We start from the raw sequence: 25,897 nt of genomic DNA on the forward strand, positions 1-25,897 counted from the left end.
ACATACGGATTTTGGAATTGACATAGTAGAAATAGATGAAAGATAGGTATAAAAAGATGGAGATAATCTATGGTAACTCAAAGTAGTTTTATGGGGAGAGCGTATACCTTTACAAAGGACAATGGGAAGTTCAAACTCAGTTGTTAGAGTCGGAGGGGATGGAGGATTGCACAGTAGAAGTGAGTCATTTAGTGGATCATGAGAATCTTGTCGTTGACTATACATTTGAAGAGTTGGTGGAGGTGGGGAATTTGAAGATGGACTAGACACAACAGGAGGATCACAGGTAATAGGAATATTGACTTTAGTTGGAGACACACACAGAGGAGACTTAAAATAAAGATTTTGTTTAAGTTGAAATGGATATTGTTTGGTGCCCTAATGGGGAAAGATTTATTTGGTATAATCATTGGGCTTAATCTTTTTAAAGAAGGTAACCATCTACTGGATATAGGCTTAAGAAGAACTTGTACATCTCTCAATTCATTGTTCTTGTTTTTGATACACCGTGTTATGCACATTGGGACATACAAAAAAAGTAGAGCATTGCACTAATTTGAGTAACAAATATATGAAAGATGATAGCAAGTATGGATGAATACCCTGCCCTTGATGTAAACCATAAAAAATGACCTGCATAGATTCAGTACTCTTTTTAATTTTAGCTCTTTCCTATCCGTCATATTCCCTCCATCTGAATGCTACTCGTGCTCCCTGCTCTTGTGTCATGCTACCACTTGTCAATTTTGTTAGATTCCTCTCTAATAGATTTCTCATGAACCTATGAAAGAGAAATGGAAAATTGATGAGATACTATGAAATGAACAATTGAGAATAGGAGAAAGGATTCTATTGCGAGGATTCCCCATGCTACATATTTCAAATTCTTTGAGTATGCCTTCCATCTTTATTTTCCTTTGTTAAAGTATTTGAAACCGTGTGTTTGAGACAATATGGATGCTTTTTTTTATATTGAGAAAAATAAATCAATACAATAAATAGAGGAGATTTGATATCTTCTAAAAATAAAGATATGATTCAAAAATAAGTAAAAGTATTTCCAATATATATATACACACTCAGGTATTCAAGATCTTTTGTTTGGAACTTTTGAGCAAAATATTGTTTTAGTTGTATAATACCTTCCTTATCACTACCTTTGATTAGGTGACGTCAACATATACATTGAGTTAGATACATTCTTAGGAAGAATGACAATAGAAGAAGGAATGATCAACTTGTCTTTGAGGGTCATTCCAAACTTCTGGATCATAGTCCAGAAACACCCATAATATGCACAGGGTGACTGCTTGAGGTTATAGGGGGACCTATACCCATATTAGATGACTCTGCTTGAGCAATAAATGTAGAAGGTTGCTTTATGTAGATTTCTTCATCAAAGTCACCATGTAGAAATGTAGTTTTGTTGTTAATTTGAGAATAATTACAATGGAAAAGAAAAAGCGAATAAATATCATTTTGGCAAATAGGAGAGAAAGGGTCATTATAATCTTGGCCTTAGATCATCCTGCAACCAGTTGAGTTTTATAGCAGTCAATGTTGCTATTGCGTCTTGTTTTAAGAGTATACAACCATTGACATTGAGCAATTGATTTGCAAATTGGAAGAGGAACCTATTCCCATGAATCACTTCTTTTACGAGCACATATATTGCTTATTGACACTTTGTTAGGTTACTAGATAGAGGAATCCAAGAACACCACTGCAAAACACCCAAACTCACTGAAAAGATCCTGTATTATTGATTCTAGGCACCAAGAATAGCAAGAATGCCTCCAAGGGACAATGTTCCCTTCACACAGGATGCCAATGATCCTGGCAACAATTCTCTAAAGCATCCAAAAAATCCCCTGCCTACAAAGACCCCCACTATATAAAGGAAGTCTCACTCAACCTCACAACCCACTAACAACTAATTTTTAATTTGTTTCCTCCTATCATACACATTATATCCTATCATTAAACACTGCTCCAGAACAACCTTGTTCTCAAGGTTGGAACAGTGAAGCATGATCCGATGGCTCATCTTCATCAATGTGTAATCATAAGAAGGGAACCCACTAGCTACAGCCCGCCAATTCAGGTCTAGAGGCTTGGGTGGTGGTCGATATGACTCCTTCTGTTCCATTAATGATAATAACTGCTTCAAACCAAAAGACTTGGAAAAGCAGTGACTTCTTGCACGTCTCTCAAATTCTGTAGCATATCTTCGCGACAACTCTCGTTTTCTCATTTCTACTTCTAGATCTTCACGAATTACTTGGCCATCCCCATAAAGCACAAGTGTCGCAGTACGCTATGAAATTGTTTGCACTGCTTCCATTACTGAAGTTTCTTTTCTACCATCTATACTTTTCTCCATTGTGAGTAATTCAAGATGGCTAGTTAAAAACAACTCTGGAAGAAAACCAGAAATTCCTTTGTGGCCATTGATAGAAGCAAGATCTACAGGTGTTACAACATTAGGAAATTCAGGATATGGATATGTAACTGCTATAGTGGGTGCAACCTTGGACACTAGGGCCTCAACTAGATTGCTCCATGACCCCATTGTTTTAACCCTAGGGCTCAATAATTTTGTTCCATCCTTATCTGGTTTACTACTTTGTGAAGATCTATCTTCCTTCTTCTCTTCATCGTTAGCCAAGTACTCTCCTTCTTTAAAGAATTTCTTGCCTTTCTTGCTATTTTGCAAACTATCTTTCTCAGCATCCTATCCCGATTTTCCCTCTTTCTTTCCTTTCATGACAAATTTCTCACTTCCTTTTGAGCCTCTTCCACGATTTATTCGTTCCTACAACATGTCTTGCTTTTCTTGGACGATTTCTCTTATTTCTTGCATAATGTCTTTTTTTCCGTCATGGCTCTTCCTTGTTTGCTGGCCCCTTTCTCCAAAGTATTTACTCTTTCTTCCATAACCTCCTCAGCCTCGTCCTTCCTTCCCCTTCTGTCCCCATTCACCAACCCTTTATTGCCCTCCAAATTATTGTCTAAACCCTTGGAGTTTTTCATAAAATCTCTGAACATCTCTTTGAGTTCTTGATGACCCTCTTTTAGTTCCTCTATTGCCCTTTCTACTACGCTAATTCTTCCTTCCATTATTTTCCCTTATTTAGATCCGGCAAGTCAAACCAATTTGTTAGGTTACTAGATAGAGGAATCCAAGAATACCATTGCAAAACACCCAAACTCATTGAAAAGATCCTGTATTATTGATTCTAGGCACCAAGAACAACAAGAATGCCTCCAAGGGACAATGTTCGCTTCATACAGGATGCCAATGTTCCTGTCAACAATTCTTTAAAACATCCCCTGCCTACGAAGACCCCCCCGCTATATAAAGGAAGTCTCACTCAACCTAACAACCCAATTAACAACTAATCTTTAATTTGTTTCCTCCCATCATACACATTATATCCTATCACACTGTGTGTGATAAAACTTCACTTGGAGATTTAAGAGCATGATGTCAGAGCTGTACAGCGGAATGGTTAACATGTTTGGACAAATATCAAGATGACGGGGTGTATTGATTTATTATGCTTTGAAAATAATTTTTCTTCTCCCTTTATAACAATTTACTTAACAAATAATATATGTTGGAAGTCTCACATTGACTAGAGATAAGGCCAATTTATAGTATGTAAAGTGGGTGCAAACCTCATCTTACAAGCCGGTTTTGTGGTATTGAGTTAGGCTTAAAATCCACTTCTTAACATGGTATCAGAGCCAGGTTAGAGCCTATCCTAGCAATATTTGTTGTTTGTTGGGCATGTTGTTCCACTCACTATCGGACCACCCATTAATGTGTAGTCTCATACCTCGGTGTAAGGAGGTGTTGGAAGTCCCACATTGACTAAAGATAAGACCAATTTATAGTATATAAAGTGGGTGCAAACCTCACCTTACAAGCCGATTTTGTAGGGTTGAGTTAGGCTTAAAGTCCACTTCTTAACAATATCAACAACAATAAAGAGTGTAGGAAAAGAGAGATTTGCACAAGTAATTTTATACTGGTTCAAATCCCAAGGATCCTATGTCCAGTTGCTAATCTCAAACAGAGATTAACCATCCACTATCACAAAACTAATAAACTATTACAATAATACAAAAAGACAAGTTTAAGGGTTTAGAAACACTTCTCTTGTTACCCTAAGAGATGATACTCACTTCCCCTTAAAACCACAAGGGATGAACACCTCCTCTGAATGCTTCACGAAGGATGACCACCTCCTTTGAATCTTCACAAAGGATGACTTGTTTTAACTCAGCAACAACAATAGCACTTGATCACACTCCTGGTGAAAGTTCTCGCTCTATGCCAACACCAAGTTCTCAAAGCAAAAGCACAAGGGTTACACAAACCCTAGATCACACTTCACTCAATTTCACAAGTGTAGTTGTGTGTGTGTTAGAATGAGAGTCTAAAACATCTTTATAAAGACCTCACTCAAGGACACCTCCAAAAATTTGTTGTCAACTATTTAACGCATGATGATTGATTATCTAAATGAGGTAATCGATTATGCATTTAATGTATGCACAACGGTCAAAAACATGCTTGAAAACTCTTATAGTTGCACGTGATAATCGATTAAGGTATGTCATAATCGATTATCATAAGTTGGTAATTGATTATTCCAAGGCAAAATGAGTTTTTGGAAAACTTTTAAGCAGACAATACATGTAATCAAGGATAAATAATACCCTATACATAAAACTACTGAATTACAAAAGTTTTAATATAAAATAAGTCTTCATTAAGGTCTTCTTGCAACTTGAACACTTGAGACTTAATTTTGGGCATCAGCAAAACTTCTAGACTTCATCTTTATGCTAACGCATGAATAGATGATAACGTGGAGAGAAGGGTTACCGGTGGAACATACCTTTCATAAAAACAATAGGCAAATAATTTTTAGATGGGACCGAATTTGGTGCAAGAGTTGGCTTCGTGGATGTAAGGCATGACCTCCACCATCTCAGTATCTGTCAAAGATGGATCTTGTGTACTAGAATATCTATTGGTCGTAGATGATGTTGATATACTTGAAGTGATGTAAGAGAAATGCCAGGTGTTGATATATTCAAAGTCATGTACGAGAAATGCCTGTTATAGTTATCTGCATTTACTTAGTATTCTTTTTGACGCCCTATGACGCAAAATTCATACGGAACAATGATTCGACTCTGAAAAATATAGCATACTATATGTTCAAATACATTTAAAATATATGTCTATGCATATACGTGATTCACATAATAAAATAAATATTATTGTATTGTAACTTTTTTAAAAACCATATTAAAATTTAAAATCATTATTAAATATTATCTAAATGTATATGTAAATAGTGAGAGTTGTTTCTATCTACATGTCTTGTCACATTGCTTGTTTTTCAATTATCTGGTGCTCAAATATCAAATCCCAAAATGGAATAAATCACAAAAATTGTATATTTTATGTATATTTAGTGTTTGGCATAATATAAAAATAAAAAAGATGATATTTAAATGAGACTAAAAGGAAAAAATGACTAAGAAAAAATTGTGATTGCTATATATATATTAGTGGAATGTTATATCTGAGGCTATTTTAGGAATAAGGGGGTAGTGTGGGATCTTGGGACAAGTTATCCTATTTAGCATGGGTAATAAAGTCTTCTATTGGATCAAAGTTTAAATAAAAAAGGCAATGGGAATTCGTAAAACAGGATTATTAATTCCACACCGATAAGCAACAGTGCTGACTTCTAAGTACTCTTTCTACGTATAATATTTTTTTAATAGCTGAAACTCTGCAGACACATGTTAAATGTATCTAAACGTATCCGTGTTAGATATGTCTTCAACACATACGCTGGCCTGATGAACATATTGGTGCATCAGAGTTGATACTATATTTTCTATCCTGACCTTGTCCTTTTGGGTTTCATATGTACAGTTCTTCATTTTCTGGAGTTACATTTGTAACTTCTAATCTTGGATAAGATTGTGTTCTTTTAATTTCTAAAACTTCTTATTTTTCAGCCGGGCATCACAAAGTGTGGGTCTACTATCCTATACCTTTTTGCGGAGAACTGGGCAAGATGACGTAGTTGTTCCAATGGTGATATTTCTTTCCTCTAATGTTTAAATACGTAATAGAAAATGTTTTCTTCTTTCACTTTATTTAGTTTCCTTTTCCTTGCAGATAGATTTTGACACATCTGGCCATTGGCCTGAACCAATTGTATATAGCTCACAGGATGAATGGACAGCGAACTTGAAAACAATTCTTGACTGGTCTCCGTTCACATCAAAGGAGGAGCTCATGCTTCAGGTTCATTGCAATTTTATTGTATCTTGAAAAAAAATTATTATTTGGAAATTGATTAGAAGTAAATATTTTTGTATACTGTTATTTTGATTTTGGGTAATATTTCAAGTGGTTGTTTGCCTGTAGAAAATAGCTTATCCTTGGGTAATTTTTTCAGATTCATTGTCTATGAACTCATTAATTGTGTATCTCTGAGCTCCCTTGACTGCTGTGCAACTGTTCTTCTGATGAGAAAGCTTCATAAGATGCAGAAATTACAGTGGAGTGTCCGATGTCATTTGGATTGAATAGTCAAAGACAACAGCTAAGAAAACGAAAACATGAATCACAGAGCTTTTGATAGGTCTGTTAGTTGAGAGACTTGTTTAGTGAGTTAGTTGGGTAAATTGGTTGAGAAATAGGGCATGATGCCTAAATAGGAAGAGGGGTCGAGAGGAGGAGTTAGTATGGGTGTTAGGGAGAGTCCTAAATCTCTTGAATATCTTGGGAATTTCTGCACTCTTTTTGTTGATTAGTCGCTATGCATTTTTTTTTTTTGTAATAAAGAAATAGTTTATATGAGCTTCCCAATCTGCATCTTAGCTGGCAAGGAATCCTGTTAGACCGTTATTAGTCTATGAGAGAAGAAAGAAACATAGTTAGTTGGTCTAACTGTTTGGGCAGTTAGGGGGAGCGGGGAAAAGCTTTTGAACTTGTATAAATAGTTGTGATTAGTTTGGGGGAGGGATTTTTTTTGGCCTTATTGAATTGTTGATCAGGCGTCATTGTCCTGAGGGGGAGAGGTTAAGCTCTCTGTATTCTTTCTGTTGATTGAAAGTGAATAAAAGAAGCATTTCTTTGTCGGAGTGTGTGTTTGAAGAGTAAGGAGTGAGTTTTTCCTAGGTTCTTGGATAAAGAACCTAACAAATCCCCTTAATACATTGTATTCTTTTTACCAAATAGAAGCTGAAATGTTTAATGTTATCTCAAATAAATTTTCATGCCACAAAAATCTTATTAATTATGTTCCAAGTTTATGCAACAATTTCAATTTAAAATTGCACATTTCTGCAAGACTTAAGTTTCTACGAAAACCACGTGCAACTTTGTTATACGTTCTAAAATTTTGGCACTAAGTGTGTTAGTTGGGGAATTCGTATTTGAGCATGCCCATGAGGTTTGTTGAAGTTGAAGTTAAAGGTTAAAACCAGATTTTTGTTTTCTCAATTTAAGTAGAGGATTAATTTTACCCTTACCATTTCTGTGTCTACATACTTTCTTAACTTTTTCTATTTTGATGACATCAATTCTAGCAACTATCCAAAACACTAGCATGAAACCACTTCCTTTTTATGTTTGCAATTATAAATTGAATGTATTGTAGAGAGCCTGATACGAATAAGAAGAAATGGTTAGTGTATGAGAGAAGGAAGAAGGGTAATTAGCTGTAATAGCCTAACTGCCTATGACAGTTAGAAGTGAGCAGGAGAGGGAGTATAAATAGAGGCCTGTTAGTTGGGAAAAGGGGACTTGTTGAATTGTTTGTTGACAGGTTCTGACTTGTGAAGAGGGTTAAGCCTCTGGATTCTTTTTGTACAGATACACTACTGTGAATAATATTCAGTTTTTTCCTATCTCTTTTGTGTCTTTTGGTGAGAAAGAGAGTACTTGATTAGGTTCCCAATTTAGGAACCTATCAATTGGTCCGACCTGTCGGATCTCATTTGGAGAGGAGACATTAGCGCATGATGGAGGGAAGAGTGGTGGCATTCGAAGGGCACTTGGAGGCTGTCGAGATTGCAATAGTCGAGACGAAGGCAGACACGACGACGATACGATAGGAGATCCAAGCGATCTTGAAAGCGCTTGGAGAATGTAACCACAATCACAAGGGCCAACATCAGGATGAGAGCCAATCGTCGGTGAATGATAATGGGGGTGGACCCGACGGCGAAAGGGGAAGAAGAGGAGAAGGTAACCAAGAAGGAATGGTCAATTGGAGGAAACGGGTCGAGTTGCCTGTGTTTGAAGGGGGGAACCATGGATTTGGATAGGCAGAGCGGAGAAGTTTTTCGATAGGGTGGCTGAAGAGGAGAAGCTACAATTGGCTTTTATTAGTATGGAGGGTTACGCCGGAAGTTGGTTCCGATTTTGGCGGGAGAAAACCAAGAACCATTCTTGGGATGGATTGAAGAGGGCTTTGGGAATACGATTCGGGAGAGGAACAAGAAGGACGGTTTATGAGAGGCTGTCGACCATAAAACAGGCGGGGTCGATGGAGGAGTATATTCGCGAATTCGAAGTACTGGTTGGGCAAACAACAAAGATACCCGAGGAGCAAATTATGGGTTACTTCATGGCGGGCCTATGGGAAGAGGTGGGCGATCATGTCAGGCCGCATGACCCACCTAATCTAATGACTGCCATGCGAGTTGCGCGCGATGTGGAAAAGTTGTGTTCGACTTTGAAGGCGGGAGGAGGATGGGTGTCCAAGAATATAAATTTCCCTGGGGAAAACGACAGGATCGGTGTTGCCTGCGGAATCAAATCGCGATACAACGGTGCGAGGAGGGCCGACGGAGAGTATCGGGTCTGTAAAGAAAGACATGACCCAGGGGGGAAGTAACGTGAGAGCCAACAGCAACGGGAGAGAGAGGAATGTCCGCAATCTACCATACTCGGAGTATGTCAAACGGAGAGAGGAGGGGAGATGTTTCAGGTGCGGCGGACCTTTCAGCCCCAGCCATCGCTGCCCAGAGAGGGGTTTAAGGATGCTAATCTTGGCGGAAGAGGAGGAAGACACTGAAGGCGAGGCGGGAACCGAGATGAATATCGCCATGATGGAGCTATTGGCGTTGTCCGCCGGCATACGGGGAAGAATAGGACGACGAGAGGTGTTGGTTTTGATTGACAGTGGCACGAGCCACAACTTTATCAGTCGAAGGGTGGTGGAGGAACTGGAGATGGCGGTAGTGGAGACCCAACCTTATATTGTAAGCCTGGGGGACGGACAGAAGAAGAGAATCCGCGGTTGCTGTGAGCAGGTGGCTTTGGAGTTGGGAGATGCAGAAATTGTCGAACGATTTTACCTGTTCGAGCTCGGAGGAGTGGAGGTAATCCTTGGGGTGGAGTGATTGGAGAAACTAGGAAAGGTGACGGTTGATTGGTGGAAGTTGACTATGGTGTACCGACAAGGAGAGAAGGAGATAACAGTGAAGGGGGCCCACGTTGGAACGGAAAGTGGTGGGACCCAGGGCCTTATTTAAAATGGATAAAGTAGAAGCTTGGCATATGGTGTGGGAATTAGGCTCACTGGAGTCCAAGGAAAGTACTCAGAATTATTTGGGCCTCACCGACAAGCAAACGCAAGAGATGGAGTTGCTGTTGGGCCAGCATGACGTGGTGCTCTCAGAGCCTACGGGGCTGCCACCTAGCAGAGGGATGGTGCATCATATACCGCTAAAAGAGGGGGTAGATCCCATCAACGTGAGGCCTTACCGGTACCATACGTGTTGAAAGGAGAAACAGAACAGCAGGTCGCCGAGATGCTCCGATCAGGGGTGATCTGACCAAGCCACAGCCCCTATTCGAGTCCTGTCATTCTGGTGAAGAAGAAGGACGACAACTGGCGCTTCTTCATAGACTACAGGGCACTAAATCAAGCTACGGTGCCGGACAAATTTCCCATACCGATGATCGAGGAGTTGCTGGACGAGTTGGGAGGGGCTTCCTACTTCTCTAAGGTGGACTTGAAGGCGGGGTACCACTAGATTCGCATGGGTGAGAAGGATATAGAGAAGACTGCGTTCAGAACGCACCAGGGGCACTATGAGTTCGTGATGTTCGGGCTCACCAACACGCCGGCGACGTTTCAGAGCGCGATGAACAACCTTTTCCACCCCTATTTACGAAATTTCGTTCTGGTTTTCTTTGATGACATCTTAGTCTACAGTCGAACTTGGAGGGAACATCTCGAGCATGTCGGAAGTGTCCTTTCAACCTTGGAACGAGATCATTGGGTGGCTAACCGGAGAAAGTGCGAGTTCGGACAAACCTAAATTAAATACTTGGGACATATTATTTCGCACAGAGGCGTGGAGATGGATGATGAGAAGATAAAGGTCGTCGTGGAGTGGGAGAGACCAAAATTGGTGAAGAGCTTAAAGGGATTCTTGGGATTGTCAGGGTACTATCGGGGGTTCATAAAGGATTATGGAAAAATTGCCAGACCTTTAACGGAACTGCTGAAGATGGGGGGATTGGCCTGGAATGAGATGGTAGACGAGGCATGGCAAACTTTGAAGAGAGCCATTACGACGGCCCTAGTGCTGTCTTTACCTGACTTTTAGCAACCCTTCCACATTGAATGTGACGCGTCGGGCAGAGGCGTGGGTGCAGTTTTGATGCAAGGAAAGAAACCCATAGCCTTTTTCAGTAAGGCTTTATCCGAAGGAACACTAAACAAGTCTATTTACGAGACAGAGCTGATGGCTCTCGTATTAGCCATACAGCATTGGAGGCCCTATCTGTTGGGGCAGAAGTTTGTAGTCCACACTGATCAGAAGAGCCTACGATACCTGCTGGAACAACGAATCACGACTCATAATCAGCAAAATTGGATAGCCAAGCTGTTGGGATACGATTTTGAGATCGTGTACAAGACGGGGACTGCTAACAAAGTTGCTGATGCGTTGTCAAGGAGGGATGAGGGTGAAAACGGGGAGGAAAGGGAATTGTGTGTGGTGGCCAGGCCCTACTGGCAAGACTTTGAAGAAATAACGAAGGAAGTTGAGGAGGATGAGGGGCTGCAGAAAGTGATAGAAGAAATTAAAAAGGACCCAAACTCCTACCCTGCCTACACACTGGAACACGAGAGGCTGCACTACAAAGGCAGGATGGTAATGTCAGCGAAGTCTTCATGGCTTCCCAAGCTAATGGCGGAGTTTCACGTAACGCAAGCGGGGGGCCATTCTGGAGTATAGAGGACGTACAGGAGGATAGCCCAATCATTGTATTGGGTCGGAATGAAAAAAGATGTGACGGAATTTGTGGCTAAATGTCTTGTGTGCCAGCAACACAAGTACCTAACATCCTCACCTTAGGGATTATTACAACCATTGCTTGTTCCGAATGCAGTGTGGGAAGAGCTAAGCATGGATTTCATAGTTCGTTTGCCCAGATCCCAGGAGTATGATGTAATTCTGGTGGTGGTGGATCGCTTGAGCAAATATGCACATTTCTTACCGCTCAAGCATCCCTACTCGGCAAGAACGGTGGCTGAAGTCTTCATAAGAGAAATCGTAAGGCTGCATGGGATTCCACAATCCATCGTGACAAACAGGGACCCATTGTTCCTAAGTATATTCTGGAAAGAATTGTTCAAGAGTCAGGGGACGCAGTTGAAAATGAGCAGCCAAGAGGATGGATGACTGTTTTGCCATGGGCGGAATATTGGTACAACACAAGCTATCAAGGAGCTATAAGGTGCACCCCTTTTGAGGCTGTGTATGGGAGAACGCCCCCCTCTTTGCATAGATTCATTCCTGGCGAATCATTGGTGCGACAAGCTAATAAAAGGAGGAAGGCTGCAGATGTGGAAGTGGGGGATTGGGTATATTTGAAGATATGGCCCCATAGACAATCCTCGATGCCAACTAGGCTTCACCCAAAGTTGGCAGCAAGATATTTTGGGCCGTTCCAAGTTATTCAGAGGGTGGGGAGGCAGCTTGTAAGTTGCAGTTGCCAGAGACAGCACGAATTCCCCCTACCTTCCATGTGTCACAATTGAAGAAGGCAATAGGAGAACAAAGAGTGGAGAAGGAATTGCCACAGGACCTGCAAACAAAAGGGCCTTCATTCTGGCCAGTGAACATTTTAGGAAGAAGACAACTGTAGGGAGAAGGGGAAAGTGTGCCACAACTGCTGGTAGAATGGCAAGAAGGAGGGCCGGAAGGGGCAACCTAGGAAGACGAAATGACTATCAGGGAGCAGTACCCCGATTTCAACCTTGGGGACAAGGTTGGTCTTCAAGGGGAGGGTATTGATAGGAATAAGAAGAAATGGTTAGTCTATGAGAGAAGGAAGAAGGGTAATTAGCTGTAATAGCCTAACTGCCTATGACAGTTAGAAGTGGGCGGGAGAGGGAGTATAAATAGAGGCCTGATAGTTGGGAAAAGGGGACTTGTTGAATTGTTTGTTGACAGGTTTTGACCTGTGAAGAGGTTAAGCCTCTGGATTCTTTCTGTACAGATACACTACTGTGAATAATATTCAGTTTTTTCCTATCTTTCTTGTGTCTTTTGGTGAGAAAGAGAGTACTTGATTAGGTTCCCAATTTAGGAACCTATCAGAGCCATTGATGACTCTTCTTTCATTTGAAGAAGTTTATGCATTGTAGACTCCTTTCATTGACCAATTTATTTTACACTTTTCAGTTCGATGATATAGGATCACATGGAACCAAAGTTTTAATATACAATTTGTGGTTGAATGATGAAGGGATATATGAACTGAGTTTTGATGATGATATGGAGGTATGTTGTATATCTTCACTGCTATATGACTTTATTCATTTGCAGGTTTGTTTTGGAAATGCATTTTGAGATATTCTTTATTGGTAGAGGACATATTGAGATAAATGTTGGTGAGTATTTGTTGAAATTACAAAGTGTGAGTAGGACAAATATGTTCCAAGACAAAAGTAGGTAATGAAGGCATATTTTGACAACATTATGTTATGACAATATGAATTAGAAAATTTTTTGTGATTCCACAATAGTTTTATAGATATTTATATTGTACTATGTAAGTGGGGGGAACCTTATGTTGTAAGCTGATAAATTAGACCTAAATCCCCTATTGCGTTAGGAGAAAATGTTTTCATAAGCTACAATAAGATATTGTAATTATTACAAGTGTGCTGGTGTAAGATACTAGAGATCTCTTTGTAATCATTACATTAGGGTTAAAGTTCTCGTAATCATTACAATAGACTCAACAAACAATAAATTTTGCTAGGATAGGGTTTTGATACCTTGTTGAATATAGTGAAAACTAGATCTAGGGTTAATCTTCCATGTATAGAAAATACATATAGGGTAGTGTATTTATAATAAAGAAAATATGGGCTAAGCCCAAACAAAAATAAATATAAATATGTGAAATAACATAAGACACAATATAAATATCTAACACTCCCTTTCAAGCCAATGCATATAAATCGTACATACCAAACTTGTTACAAATATAATTAATTATAGGTTCTCGTAAAGACTTACTGAAAATATCTACCTAATGATCATTTGAGTTAACAAATTCAATCTTGATGTTTCCAGATACAATATTTTCTCTAATGAAATGATAATCAATTTCAATGTGTTTGGTAGCAGTTATAATCATCTTTGGTCTTTTCCATAGGATATTATGCTGAGAGATGAGGCCAGCCATGGGGCTGAGAAAAAATTGAACAAAAAAACTGTTCAGCTTCAGTCTCATATTTCTTACCGCATTCGTTATTCTCTACGGGTAATACTTGAGACTTCAATTGTATTTATTGGTGTTGCTTTCTTATTTTTGTTGTGTATTCTGATTGACACTTCAAATGTTTCAGGCATATGTTTCGATGTTGTACCTCAGAAAATTTTCTAACTTCAAAATCATACTAAGGGGTAAACCTGTGGATCAGTACAACATAGCAGATAACTTGATACATTCGAAAGTAATTCCATATAGGCCTGTGCTAGCCATTGCATCAAATGAGGTAAGATCCATGATATGGAGTAGGAATTCAAAATTGGTTAAAGCAATATGGCACCACCATGAAACTTGCTACATATTCCTCACAGTAGAAATATACTTGAACTAGATGTCTTCCTGACATGAAGCCTGTTTGTGAGATTGTTGTGCTCCAACAGTTAAATAAAAAACTTTTAATGTTATTAAAATTTGAATCTTCTTCCTCATAATAGTTTTCATAATTTTTGCTTTATAAGCCTCCTAATACTATAGTATGCGAGAGAAGGACAAACAAAAAGAAACACAATCTCTCAAGGTGGGTAAGACAGGAATTTTGGAGAATATTCGCAGTTTCGTACATGAGTGGAGCATAATGGTTTGGCAAATTGATAGAGAGAAGGGTGAAGGGATTTGATTATTGGGTGGATAGACCCTTGAAGACTTGCATTGTCCTTTTTTTTTATTCATTTTCTTGGGTGTATCTTTTTCTTTGTTCTTCTGATTTTCTTTTTCATATCAGTATCAGAAGATATTATCAGTGTTTTCCAACTAGTACCATTTCAGTTATCTTTATCACTCATGAGTATTTGACTAGGATATTTTAGTTTTTAGATTTTCAAATTAATGAGTTTGGATTGTCTTAGGCCGCAGCAGAGACAAAGACAACCATTGGATTTATAAAGGAGGCACTTTCTATTAAGGTTAATGGATTTAATGTGTACCACAAAAATCGCCTAATCAAGGTTTGTTATGAATGATTGAAATGCCTTATCTGACTTAATGTTTATTTCAGCTGTCTTTTGAAGTATATTCATTTTCTTTATATTCTCGTTCAATATTTTCTTGTGCATGGAATCTGATTTTCTATTTTAGCTTTTATTCCTGAATAAACTTTGATTATTTAGTGGTTGAATATGTGAAAAGTGTTGGATAGTATTCAAATTGATACCCACAATTTTTTTCTTGGCATTTCTGATTAGATCTAAATGGTAGATCACACTGTAAGCTTCAACCTTCCTCTCTTTTTTGGAGACACTCCTGATATGGCATAAGGTTTAACCCTATTTCTGCTATTGTGTTGCTGTTCCACATTAGTGGACCAGTTTCTGGTGCTGTCACAGATCTATTAATGCTGGTTTACACCCCATTATTTATTTATTACTACGTTTCTCCCATGATTGACTATTTAAAGGGATGTAAGTTTTGAAGACTGACCCTCCGCCAGAATTAATTCTATTTGATGCTCCTGATTCTGTGTCCTTGTGCTCTTCCCACTAGTTGCATCTGTAGCTCCGCTTCCATAACCTAATACCCTGAGTTACATCTTCAGGATAATGTGTTGTGGCCCTGCTTTTAATATTTGATTTCAAGCCTTAGAAAGAAACCACTTAAGAATGAAAAGATGATGAAAAGGGCTTATGAGGTTGATTATCTCTTATCCGATCCATGTGTTTTATAGAAGAAAATTACGTCAAGAATACCAAGAGTTCACAAGGAAAAGGCTATATCAAAATAATTTTTGCTAATAACCAAGACAACTCTTTAGGACAGACTACTTAACCTATCGAAGCACTTTAAAGGGACCATAGTACCTAGCTGACAATTTTTGGTTCAATTTGGTTTGCATTTAATAAAAAATTTCCAAGTTGGCTATCCACCCTAGTGAGTCCTTTCCTTCAAAACTTTGCTGCTCCACCTTTTCATCCCAATATCTATTTGCTTCAGTTCTGGCCCTTGAGTTGTGCTACTAATTACACTTCCACCTATTTTTCTTTTTTCTGAAATTTTTTTCAAAACTCTTATTCTATACATTGACATTTGTTGTTTTGAAATAACTACATCTATATTTCTTATGTTTATGTGCTAATAACACATACACTTAACAAAGCAATGAATGTGCACGGAGGTGGGTTTAACTTTTTGTTAAGAAGGCTGATATGAACAGAGAATTGGAAGGGCATATTAGGAAGATTCAAAATGTTTGAGAGGAAGAAGTGGAAACCCATTTCATGGGGACCACAGGCACATGCACACTGATTTTTTGGACAACAAAATTTCCTACATGGTAGGGGGAGGGAATGTAGGAATCTTTTACGTTATGGAGAGAGAGTAGGGAGTATAAGGGTAGTATTACGTGATCTTTTGAGGGGCTGGTTTTTCGGTAGCAAAAAACAGATTTCTGGGCTGGGATTTGGCAATCAGAACGACTTTGTCTATGTTGGTTTTTAGTTCAAGAAATAATGCAAGGATCCCCTTTTGTTACTTTTTTGTATTTTTTATATCTATCAAAGGGTATAAAGGGATTTAGCACCAACCTCAATGGAGATAAATGTAATTATATCCCTTATATTTTATAACAATTTAGAGTATTTTATGTTGTGCTAGGATTAGTTTTTGTATTTCTTTTTTAGTTAGTATTATGCAATATGATTGAGTATTAATAAAAAGATGGAAATAAGGCTAGTGTTTTATATAGTGTCATCATGTAAAACATGAAATCATGTCGCAAACTTCGTGTGTTCATTTCTTTGATCTCCTCTACTCCACCACTCTAAAAAAATTAATTTGACATGTAGAATGCCAATTGGTAGCAGTACAACTGCAATAGAAATTTCTTTGAGAATATATTATTTGGTCTCAATTCTAATCCTGACATGATTAACTTTTTTGTGGTGTAGCCCTTCTGGAAAGTTGTTTCCGATGGTTCATCAAAAGGGAGCTGTGTTGTTGGTATGTTTTTTTCCTTCTCCACTGTTGAGTTATCTCTGCATGTGCTTAATCCAAAATTCCCAGGTTTTTTAATTTACTGGCACATATTTAGGAGTTCTTGAAGCCAATTTTATAGAACCAGCGCATGACAAGCAGGATTTTGAGAGATCAGTGCTGTTCATTCGGTTGGAAAACAAGCTGAAACAAATGACAATGGATTACTGGTTTGTCTCTCGATAGCATAGTTTATTGTGAACAGTTTTCTTTTATATATGGGTTTTTCTTCTTTAATATGTAATATATTTAGTGATTGTTCACGTGTTAGCTAGCGAGCTAATATAGCTTTCTTTGAACAAAATGATTGCAGTTGATGCTTTAGTTTTGATTTTCTGTTAATGTTCTTTAGGTTTTACTATTTGTTTAAGTTGTAATTTCCTTGGAAGTAAATAACTGTTGCCAGAAGCTATACACATTGTAATTGTGGTTAGCTACTTTTGCTTCACAACGGGCCCCATGCATTAAAAGAATGTGCTGGTTTAAGTTGGCCATGAAAGTATATTATATTTGCAGTTGTAGATCCTTGTTTATACTTATTGGCTGCAAGTTTCAAGCACAAACGCACTTAAAACTTACTAGAATAAGAATCATAGTAACTAGATGGAAGAACCATTATCCTCTGCTGTGTTATTTTTATGCAATCAATAGTAATTTTTATTTCAAATGAAAAGCTAATTAGAGCTTTATGATACATCTTTTCCAAAATATCAACATTATGGGGTTGACAATATTTGATTTATTCAATTTGTTTTTTCTGGAGTAAACAGGAAAGGCCACTGTCACTTGATTGGATATCAGCCCCTAGATTTCAGATCACAAAATGTTGTAAAAGAAGCCCAGATACGAAAATCAGCTGAGCATTCAACTAATCCACAGAATGAATTGCCCTCTGACAAACCTGAGCATCGAAACACCCAGAGTTTAAATCAAACAATTGTTGATCTTGATGTGACTGGCGTGCAAGATTTAAGTCACGAGCAACTTGTAAGTTGCTGACATTATCTGCCTAAGATTGTATTGGTCTGATGTATGCAGCCTGAAATCATACTTGCTACTGTATTTGGGTTGATATATATACCTGTTATTTGTTTTTATTAGAATATAGACATAGAATGAGTGAGATTACTCACAAGAACAGAGAAGAAAAGAAGAAAGAATAAGAAGAGAGATATGGTACTAGATAGAAATTTTTATTTCTCACTTCACTTGTTAGTCACATATATAGGGCATCAGTATTTTTAGTGCACATTTAGAAGTAGTTTGCTAACAACTCAGTAACTAGCAAACATAAAATCACTGACAGAGGCTTTGTTAAAATATCAGTCACCCAACCATTAGTATAGCAATATTTCAACTCAAACTTCCTTTACTGGCATGATATCTGAGGAAGTGAGTCTTGTTTGAATATGGTTGCTCCTTCCATCAGAAAAAAAAGTGTTTAACCAAGCGTATAACAGTTATTGTCTATTAGCATTTATTAAATTTAGGAGAGAGAATATATTTTTATTATTTGTCTCCTTTGCATACATTGGATATATATACAAGAGCTTATTGAATGAGCAGTTTATTCTACGTAACAAATCCCTAAAATTGTGGGATTGTTATTCTAGTGATAATAACAAGATACAAAGAATATAACAAACTAAATACATGGGAATAATATATAAAATTTCCTAAAATACATTTTGACACTCCCCTCAAGCTGGTGAATAAGTGTTTTCCATTTTCAGCTTGAATATAATTCTATCAAAATTATTGTTGCTCAGTCCTTTGATGAGTATGTTTGCAAGTTGACCTTGAGTGGACCCATATAATTCTTTCAAAATTACTACTGACTTGACTCTAACTTCTCCAACTTTGGGCAGAGTTACATCCAACATTTGGAATTTTTACGTTACTTGTGGCAAATTCAATATTAAAATACTTGAGATTGAAACTATAAAAATAATTCTAGAGGGCGTGAAAGATCCCTCTCACTCTCATTCTATATATAAGAAAGTTCAGATACAAAATAGGGTAGTTCTGATATAATAATGATAAATAGGGTAAATACTCTATCAATGATAAATAGGATAAATATTCTAACAATAATAAATAGAGTAAATATTCTAACAATGATAAATAGGGTAAATACTCTAACACTCCCCCAAGTTGGAGTATACAAATTGTATGTACCAAGCTTGAAACAAATAAACTCAATCCAACAAAATCAACTTGTCTCGAATGAGACAATAGACGTGGTAACTTTAGCTTCGAACAAGATGCACATGTACTTCAAACCGTCGGGAGAGAATGTCTATAAACCAAATTGGACTCACAAACCAGCATAGCCAGAGACTCCCCTGAGATATATGATATGTCTTCAAGAGTGTGTGGCAACCAGATGACAATGGTCAGCAGATAGCAAAAACACAAGTCAACGAACAACTCACAACAGCTTATGGATTGGACAGTGGTGGACAATAACGAAACTTCAACTAGCACCATGAAACTTCAAGTAGGATGACTTTGACAAAGGAGATTTCCATCAAGAGTGGATGACGGCCAGCAGTGGTAAACAACAACAAACTGTAGGGACTGGATTGCCATCAAGTAAGGATGGGGCCTGTAGTGGTTAAAAGCGACAAAACTACCGGGATTGCCATCACTACTGATGGGCTTGCAGTGGCAGGAAGCGACAAAACTACAGGGACTGCCATCACTGACTGATGGGGTGATGGGGCCTACAGTGGCTGAAAGCGACAAAACTACAAGGATTGCTATCACTGATTGATGGGTTGATGGGGCCTGCAGTGGCTGGAAGCATACTCCCCCTCACGGCGAGCGACGGAAATGACGACATGCCGATGAAAAATCGTGAAGGTGGAAGATCATAATGGTCTCCTTTATTCATCAAAGCACCCAAAAACAAATCTGACAAAGGGTTGGTGAAATTGTTGCCTAAGATTTTGAATCTTGCCAGAAATATACTCCCCTCATGCTATGAGCAACCTTCAACCCATAACTTTGGTGTTGAAATTCCTTGGTGTTAACCACCGACTGCCCTTGGATTGTAAATAAATGACGATACAAAGCTAAACACACATAATGGAAAGGGCTAAGGAACATAGATACAATGCTGAACAGAGGCACTTTTTTTTTTTAATATTTCTTCGTCGGGAAGACTTTTCTCATCCCATCTTCACGTCCATTCACCAAGAAATCTATGACTCTTTAAAAATACCAACCAAATGACTACAAATCAGAAACCACGACTAAATATGGACTCAGCCTGATTTGGCATGTCAGACAATAATGAAACAGTGTTGAGTCGCACTCCTTGAGACCTAACCCATGTCTTTGCCGGAAAAAAGGATGATGGTGGCTGCGGTGAACATCGGACATATGTAGCGCTCTTGGTGGCGCGTGGATGAGAAGTAGGCCACGACACCAACGGGGTTGGCCGTTGCTCGAGGAGGCAATCCATATCCGTTGGTCACTAGTCGAAACTGTGACGATGGTTGGCCGGCGAAGAGCGGCGGTTCACAACGGAAAAATAGCGAACCGAACACTGGAAATATCTGATATTATTAGGAGGGCGAAACTGCCCATTGAGGTATTTCAGAAAAGATGAAATTTTTAAGGCCGTCGGTGGCAGTGGCCACCGACCACCGGTGGCAACAAAGACAGAGTAGGAAGAGACTTAGATAACCTGCTCTGATACCAACTTGAGATTGAAACTGTAAAAATAATTCTAGAGGGCTTGAAAGATCTCTCTCACTCATTCTAAATATAAGAAAGTTCAGATACAAAATAGGGTAGTTATGATACAATAATGATAAATAGGGTAAATACTCTAACAATGATAAATAGGATAAATATTCTAACAATGATAAATAGGGTAAATATTCTAACAAAAATAAAATAGGATAAGAATCAAAGATATTCATTTCATACTCCAACATTATTTTCCTTTGAAACTTCCTCTTCTGTCTACTTAGAAATACATTTATAACTTCTAGTTGGTGTCTTTCAATATTGGTATCTAAAGACATTAGTACACTAAAATTTTGAGATTTGGTAAAAGGACAAACATCTTTGAATAGTCGATGCATAAGATTCGGTGTAACCTTTTGTCATCCAAGTTTTCTTTCTGAGTTGTACTTGATTACGAACACCCCTATGTTCCCTACCATTTTTTTCCCCTTTACCATTTCTACAAAGACCAATCCCAAATTTGATTTTTTGGAAGAGTTTTCCTCTTTTAAGATAAGCCATATAAAATGTTATTGGAATAAGGATGTTTGCTACATGTCCTTGTGTCTTTTCTAATAGTAATGAGAAGGATGGAGTCATCATCTTTATGAGATTCACAAACAAATTTATTATTTGAATGAGCAGGTTGTATTGTTCTTGAAATTATTAACTTCAGGTTCCTCGAACTCTATGTGATGCAAGTTCTGATCATTGCATCCATAATTTTGTAATATTTTTTTGCTTTAGTAAATGATATCAAAAGATTATGTATCAAGTACCATTGTTTCTTCACAGTAACGACTTGGATAGCACTTGTTTTCATTTTCATTTGCTTAAATACGATCAGTTTCTGATTTAAAAGTGATCTATAAGTTAAAAAAGTTGTGGAGACAGTGCAGAATCCAACTTTTATGATGACTCTTTTGAAACAAAAACGAATAAACAAACTTCTTTGTTGGATCAAATGAAAGCAAAAATGTTAGCATATGTTAGATGTTAAGATGTGTGTTTATGTTAATTGGGCTCAACCCATTATGTATTAAGGGCCTTGGCCCATATCTTACATTATAAATAAACTATCCTATGTGTATGCAAGAAACACAAGGGAGATTTCTCCCAATCTTCTCCATTATTCACATGGTATCAGAGCCATGGTTAGAGCCTATCCTAGCGATATTTGTTGTTTGCTGTGAATATTGTTCCACCCACTATCGGGCCACTATCGGACCACCCATTAAAAATGTCTAATCTCACGCTCGAGATGTATATACCACGGCATAATTTGCCACAGTAGTCACATTTTGGACGTCCTTTACCTGGCTTGCGAGACCGACTTCGATCATCACGTTGGGCAGCTATAACTGAGGAATCATGAGGAGATGTCTCAGTGACTGGTTTGCTCGGCATACGCAAAAGAGCAGAACAAGTAGAAGTAAAGTTGGGTATGACAGGAGAATCCAAAATCTGATCATGGACATGAGAGAAATCATCAGAGAGTCCGTATAATGCCAACAACATGAAGAACTTTGACCATTGTTCCAATTCTTCAGCAGGAGTGGAAGCAGGAGGTAATAGCTCATTAAAATCATGAAGGAGGGCATGAACTTTACCCAAATATTCTGCCATGGGACCAGGACTGCATGGACCAATAACAGTGAATAGGTCCTGACAAACTCCATAAAGACGTTGAGTGTCAGTGATCGAAACATTTGTTTCAGTGAGGAGTGAATGGTGGACTTTATAACAATGCATAACTGGGCATCAATTTTCATCCAGCGGGAAGTGTCATCTATGGTAGCAGTAGTCACATTTTGAGTAAGGTGATCTACGTACCTCTGATTCTTCAACCAAAGTTTGATGTCGGACGCCCATGTTCCATAATTTGTGCCATTTAACTTGTCAATGGACAAGTGTACATTCACATAATTGGTGTATATTGAGGGATCAGATGATGAGCTACCAACAGGGGTGTTTGTAGACAAGGAAGACGCCATGGAGAGAGAGAAATCCTAAAAATCCAAAGTGCTCCGATTGTGCAACGACCATAGATCCAGAAAGAGGGCGATCACGACAGTCCTGGTCGACAGCGGAAATATCCGGCGATGCACCGGCAACTGTTGCGGCAGCGCATGGGTGGTTCGTTCGCCGCGATCTTTGCACCACGGTGGTCGCCCGGCCGAGACGATTCCGATGGTGTGGTCATCGGTCGATTCTGGAACTCTGATGGTAATGTGTGCCGAAGACCGTGGAGATGGAACTAATACTAAGCTCTAGATATCATGTGAATAATGGAGAAGATTGGGAGAAATCTCCCTTGTATCATTTATATACACAGGGTAGTTTATTTATAATGTAAGATATGGGCCAAGGCCCTTAATACAGAATGGGCTGAGCCCAATTAACATAAACACACATCTTAACATCTAACAGGATCAAATGTTTATCACTAGACTAAAAGTTATAGTTGATAGTTAAAGTGCAACTCTTTCTACTAAAGAGTGTAAACAGTCTAAGTACCACAATTCAATTGTAAGTTGGCTCGCTTGGCCTATGCCGTGGGACAGTTTTTTGCATCCTGTAACAATCTTCCCTTCAACAACAATTGTTTCACTACGAATCAAACTTTTCATTTATGATTAGGCTCTCCTGCCTATATCTTGGGATAGTAGTGCAACTTGCAAGAATCGGCAATGTTCCATTGTGAAATGAGTTGTCCCATTCATAGATGTTGACAATTTGGTATCTTCAGTGGTGGTTTGGAATGTATTTTCTCTCTATTAGAAGTCCTTTGGGTCTTGATTGGTTTAGAGTTACCACCAAAGACATTACATTTGAAGGATATTAATCGATACTGATCTTTGCCTTTTTCACAACGGTAGAAAGCAAGGTTTAGAGTCAAAGCTTTGATACCATATTGGAATGGAGAAGAATATATTTTATTTCTCTAATTATGTTTTAATAATACTGTCACTAATTTATATGGTGGACAGTGTTATTTCCATAGAGGAGACCATTTTACTACAATGTGGTAGAAAATCAGGAATCAATAAATAACATTACCTATGATCTGATCATGATTAAGATTTTATACAAATCTTATTCTGAAAAGATTTATTACAATATGAAATCAAGACATAAATCTATAAAATAATTGATTGAAAATTAAGGATTTCTGTCAAAAACTACCATTTGTTTATATGCACCCATTGAATAATATTTTTTTTTCTATTTTATTTATTTGCAAGTATGCAAGATTTTGTTGTTCACGAACATGTATTTTTTCTCACAGGGTAAAATGGTGGGAACTCTGCAGTCTGTATCTGTTGATGAAATCTGTGCAGAAAACATAAAACTTTTTGAGAGGTGAATTTTTTTTTTTTAAATTGTCTTCAAGGATGAAGACAATAAAAAATTGTCATTTTCATCCTTGGTTATACTTTTTGAATGGCTATACTTGTTCCTTCTATGTACTGCTTGATCAAACCATTTTCTCTTATCCGTTTGTTGTACATCAACCAAACGCATTTTTACTTCTGTTACATCACCTACTGTGACAAGAATGTGTAATTTTGAGTTGCTTGGCTCTATTATATCTCTATACTTTCCGTTTTGGGATGTAGTCTTAACTACCCTACATGTATTATTCTCTTCTATCATTTTGTATGTTTGTGGGTTAGGATTGGCAATGGTTTACATTTCCTAATTTCATAATCTGGCAATAAAAGAATTAATACTTTGTTGGGTTAGATAATGTTAGGATCCATTTGTAGGGTATGGGACTTGGTCCGACATTGAAAGTATGGGATTCTACTTGTTGGTGTGTAAATCTTGGGCTATCCAACTACAATAGCTATCTTGTGGTGTGGATCTCTCAAGTTTTTTTTTCAATTGTTATTACAGCTTTCCACCATGTCTCAGTTGCAAAAAAGCAGCGCTGGTGGTGACGTCAATGTTGCAATTTATAGCGTCTAGGTCACAACTAGCCCGCTGGTATTATGTTAGGATCTAAATGCATGTATGGAACTTGGAGTCATACACTGGAAGACTGCGATTCTAGTATTGGGTGTATGATGCCTTGTACTGTCCCACAACAATAGTTAGCTTTTGTAGTTTGGTTCTTCCATGGTTCTTATCATATATTTATATCCTACAATCTTATACCGGAAATTTCCCACTAATTCATTATTTTCTACTTCATCACGATATTTTAAAGTTAGTATAATATGTACTCTCCAAATAATTAATTATTAATACCTGTGACATTGCATATGTACTTTTTCAAAAATTTTGCAAATGCAAGGTTAACATGGCAATCACTTTGGTGTGTATGTATACCTTGGTGTGCCTGGGCTTCTTGTTTACTCATTTTATTGTCGAATAGAATTTCACTAAAGCCCTTCTCTGCAGGTGTGAGGAGTACAGGCTAAAGGAGACACAACTAAAAAAGATGGTAATAGTAGTCACAGATTACAAAGTTTGATTATTGTGTTCTAATTAGTCGTTGTGTTTTAATTGTTAGTGTTGCTGATGTAATATAGGTTGTGGACTTGGAGGAGGAATATAAAGAAATCCAGAAAAAATGTGCCGTTCTTGCTTCACTCTTGGAGACCAAGAGGAAGGCGAAGCGTGTTAAGGGATGATGGTTACACTATACAAGCATCATTTCAACAAGAGGCAAGTTGATTGCGTTTCGTAATTAACTTTAAAAGTAATGTCTTAGTGTAAATGTAGCTGTTTTGAAATTACTATGAAAACCTCTTACTTTGTTCTTGAACATCTAATTTATGAAGTTCTGTTTTTTCGGTTATATGTTTCTGCTGTTTTTGTCAAAGAAATCATTTCAGATAGATAATTTGTCCTTGTGAAAAGGGGTTCGAAGAGCAAAGAGGAAATTGTTTAAACAACAAAATCCGGATTATGATGCAATTCATCAAATGACTAGGGTTATTGGCTACACTAATACCATTTTAGAAGTAATTATAAAAAATATTATAAGCACAATTTATAAATCTTGTATGCTTTTTACTATGCCAGTTGCATATTTTCGCTACGGAAGTTAATATCCAATGGACATTTATTCAAGTATTTTTATAAAAATGATACTCTATCATTTATCTAGAATTTGTAAGAATTTAAATAGAATGTGTTAAAATTATAAACCTTCTTTTTTGTTCACTAATTGTGAATTGTACTGTCTTTGATTTTATAATTACTTTTAAAAGTAATTTTAAATGATATTTAATTAACTGGTTATCTGATAATTTTTTTACTGGCAATTGTTTAAGTTAAACTGTTTAAGCCCCACTTTATGGTGATTTTGTTGCTATTATTATTATTTTCATT

General features: G+C 37.7%; 1 protein-coding gene across 2 annotated transcripts in view; it reads left to right on the forward strand.

Moving 5' to 3' along the window:
• The window catches only part of LOC124825211 (protein MICRORCHIDIA 1-like), a 42,889-nt gene extending 17,528 nt beyond the window's left edge, over positions 1 to 25,361 (forward strand). Inside the window, exons 7-18 of one of the 2 annotated variants that reach the window (XM_047297817.2) lie at positions 6,052 to 6,130; positions 6,215 to 6,343; positions 12,754 to 12,852; positions 13,736 to 13,843; positions 13,929 to 14,078; positions 14,698 to 14,796; positions 16,732 to 16,783; positions 16,875 to 16,986; positions 17,587 to 17,803; positions 23,844 to 23,917; positions 24,962 to 25,004; positions 25,093 to 25,361. In XM_047297817.2, the coding sequence (XP_047153773.1) occupies positions 6,052 to 6,130; positions 6,215 to 6,343; positions 12,754 to 12,852; positions 13,736 to 13,843; positions 13,929 to 14,078; positions 14,698 to 14,796; positions 16,732 to 16,783; positions 16,875 to 16,986; positions 17,587 to 17,803; positions 23,844 to 23,917; positions 24,962 to 25,004; positions 25,093 to 25,194 (1,264 nt within the window). In that variant the 3' untranslated portion in view covers positions 25,195 to 25,361. The remainder of the gene's footprint in view (positions 1 to 6,051; positions 6,131 to 6,214; positions 6,344 to 12,753; positions 12,853 to 13,735; positions 13,844 to 13,928; positions 14,079 to 14,697; positions 14,797 to 16,731; positions 16,784 to 16,874; positions 16,987 to 17,586; positions 17,804 to 23,843; positions 23,918 to 24,961; positions 25,005 to 25,092) is intronic. The other variant, XM_088104598.1, reaches the window with a different exon arrangement.
• The last annotated feature ends 536 nt before the right edge of the window (positions 25,362 to 25,897 follow it).

Source organism: Vigna umbellata, chromosome 1 (assembly GCF_029865625.1).
Source record: "Vigna umbellata cultivar VRB3 chromosome 1, Vumbellata_1.0, whole genome shotgun sequence".
In the NCBI taxonomy this organism is placed as follows: domain Eukaryota; kingdom Viridiplantae; phylum Streptophyta; class Magnoliopsida; order Fabales; family Fabaceae; genus Vigna; species Vigna umbellata.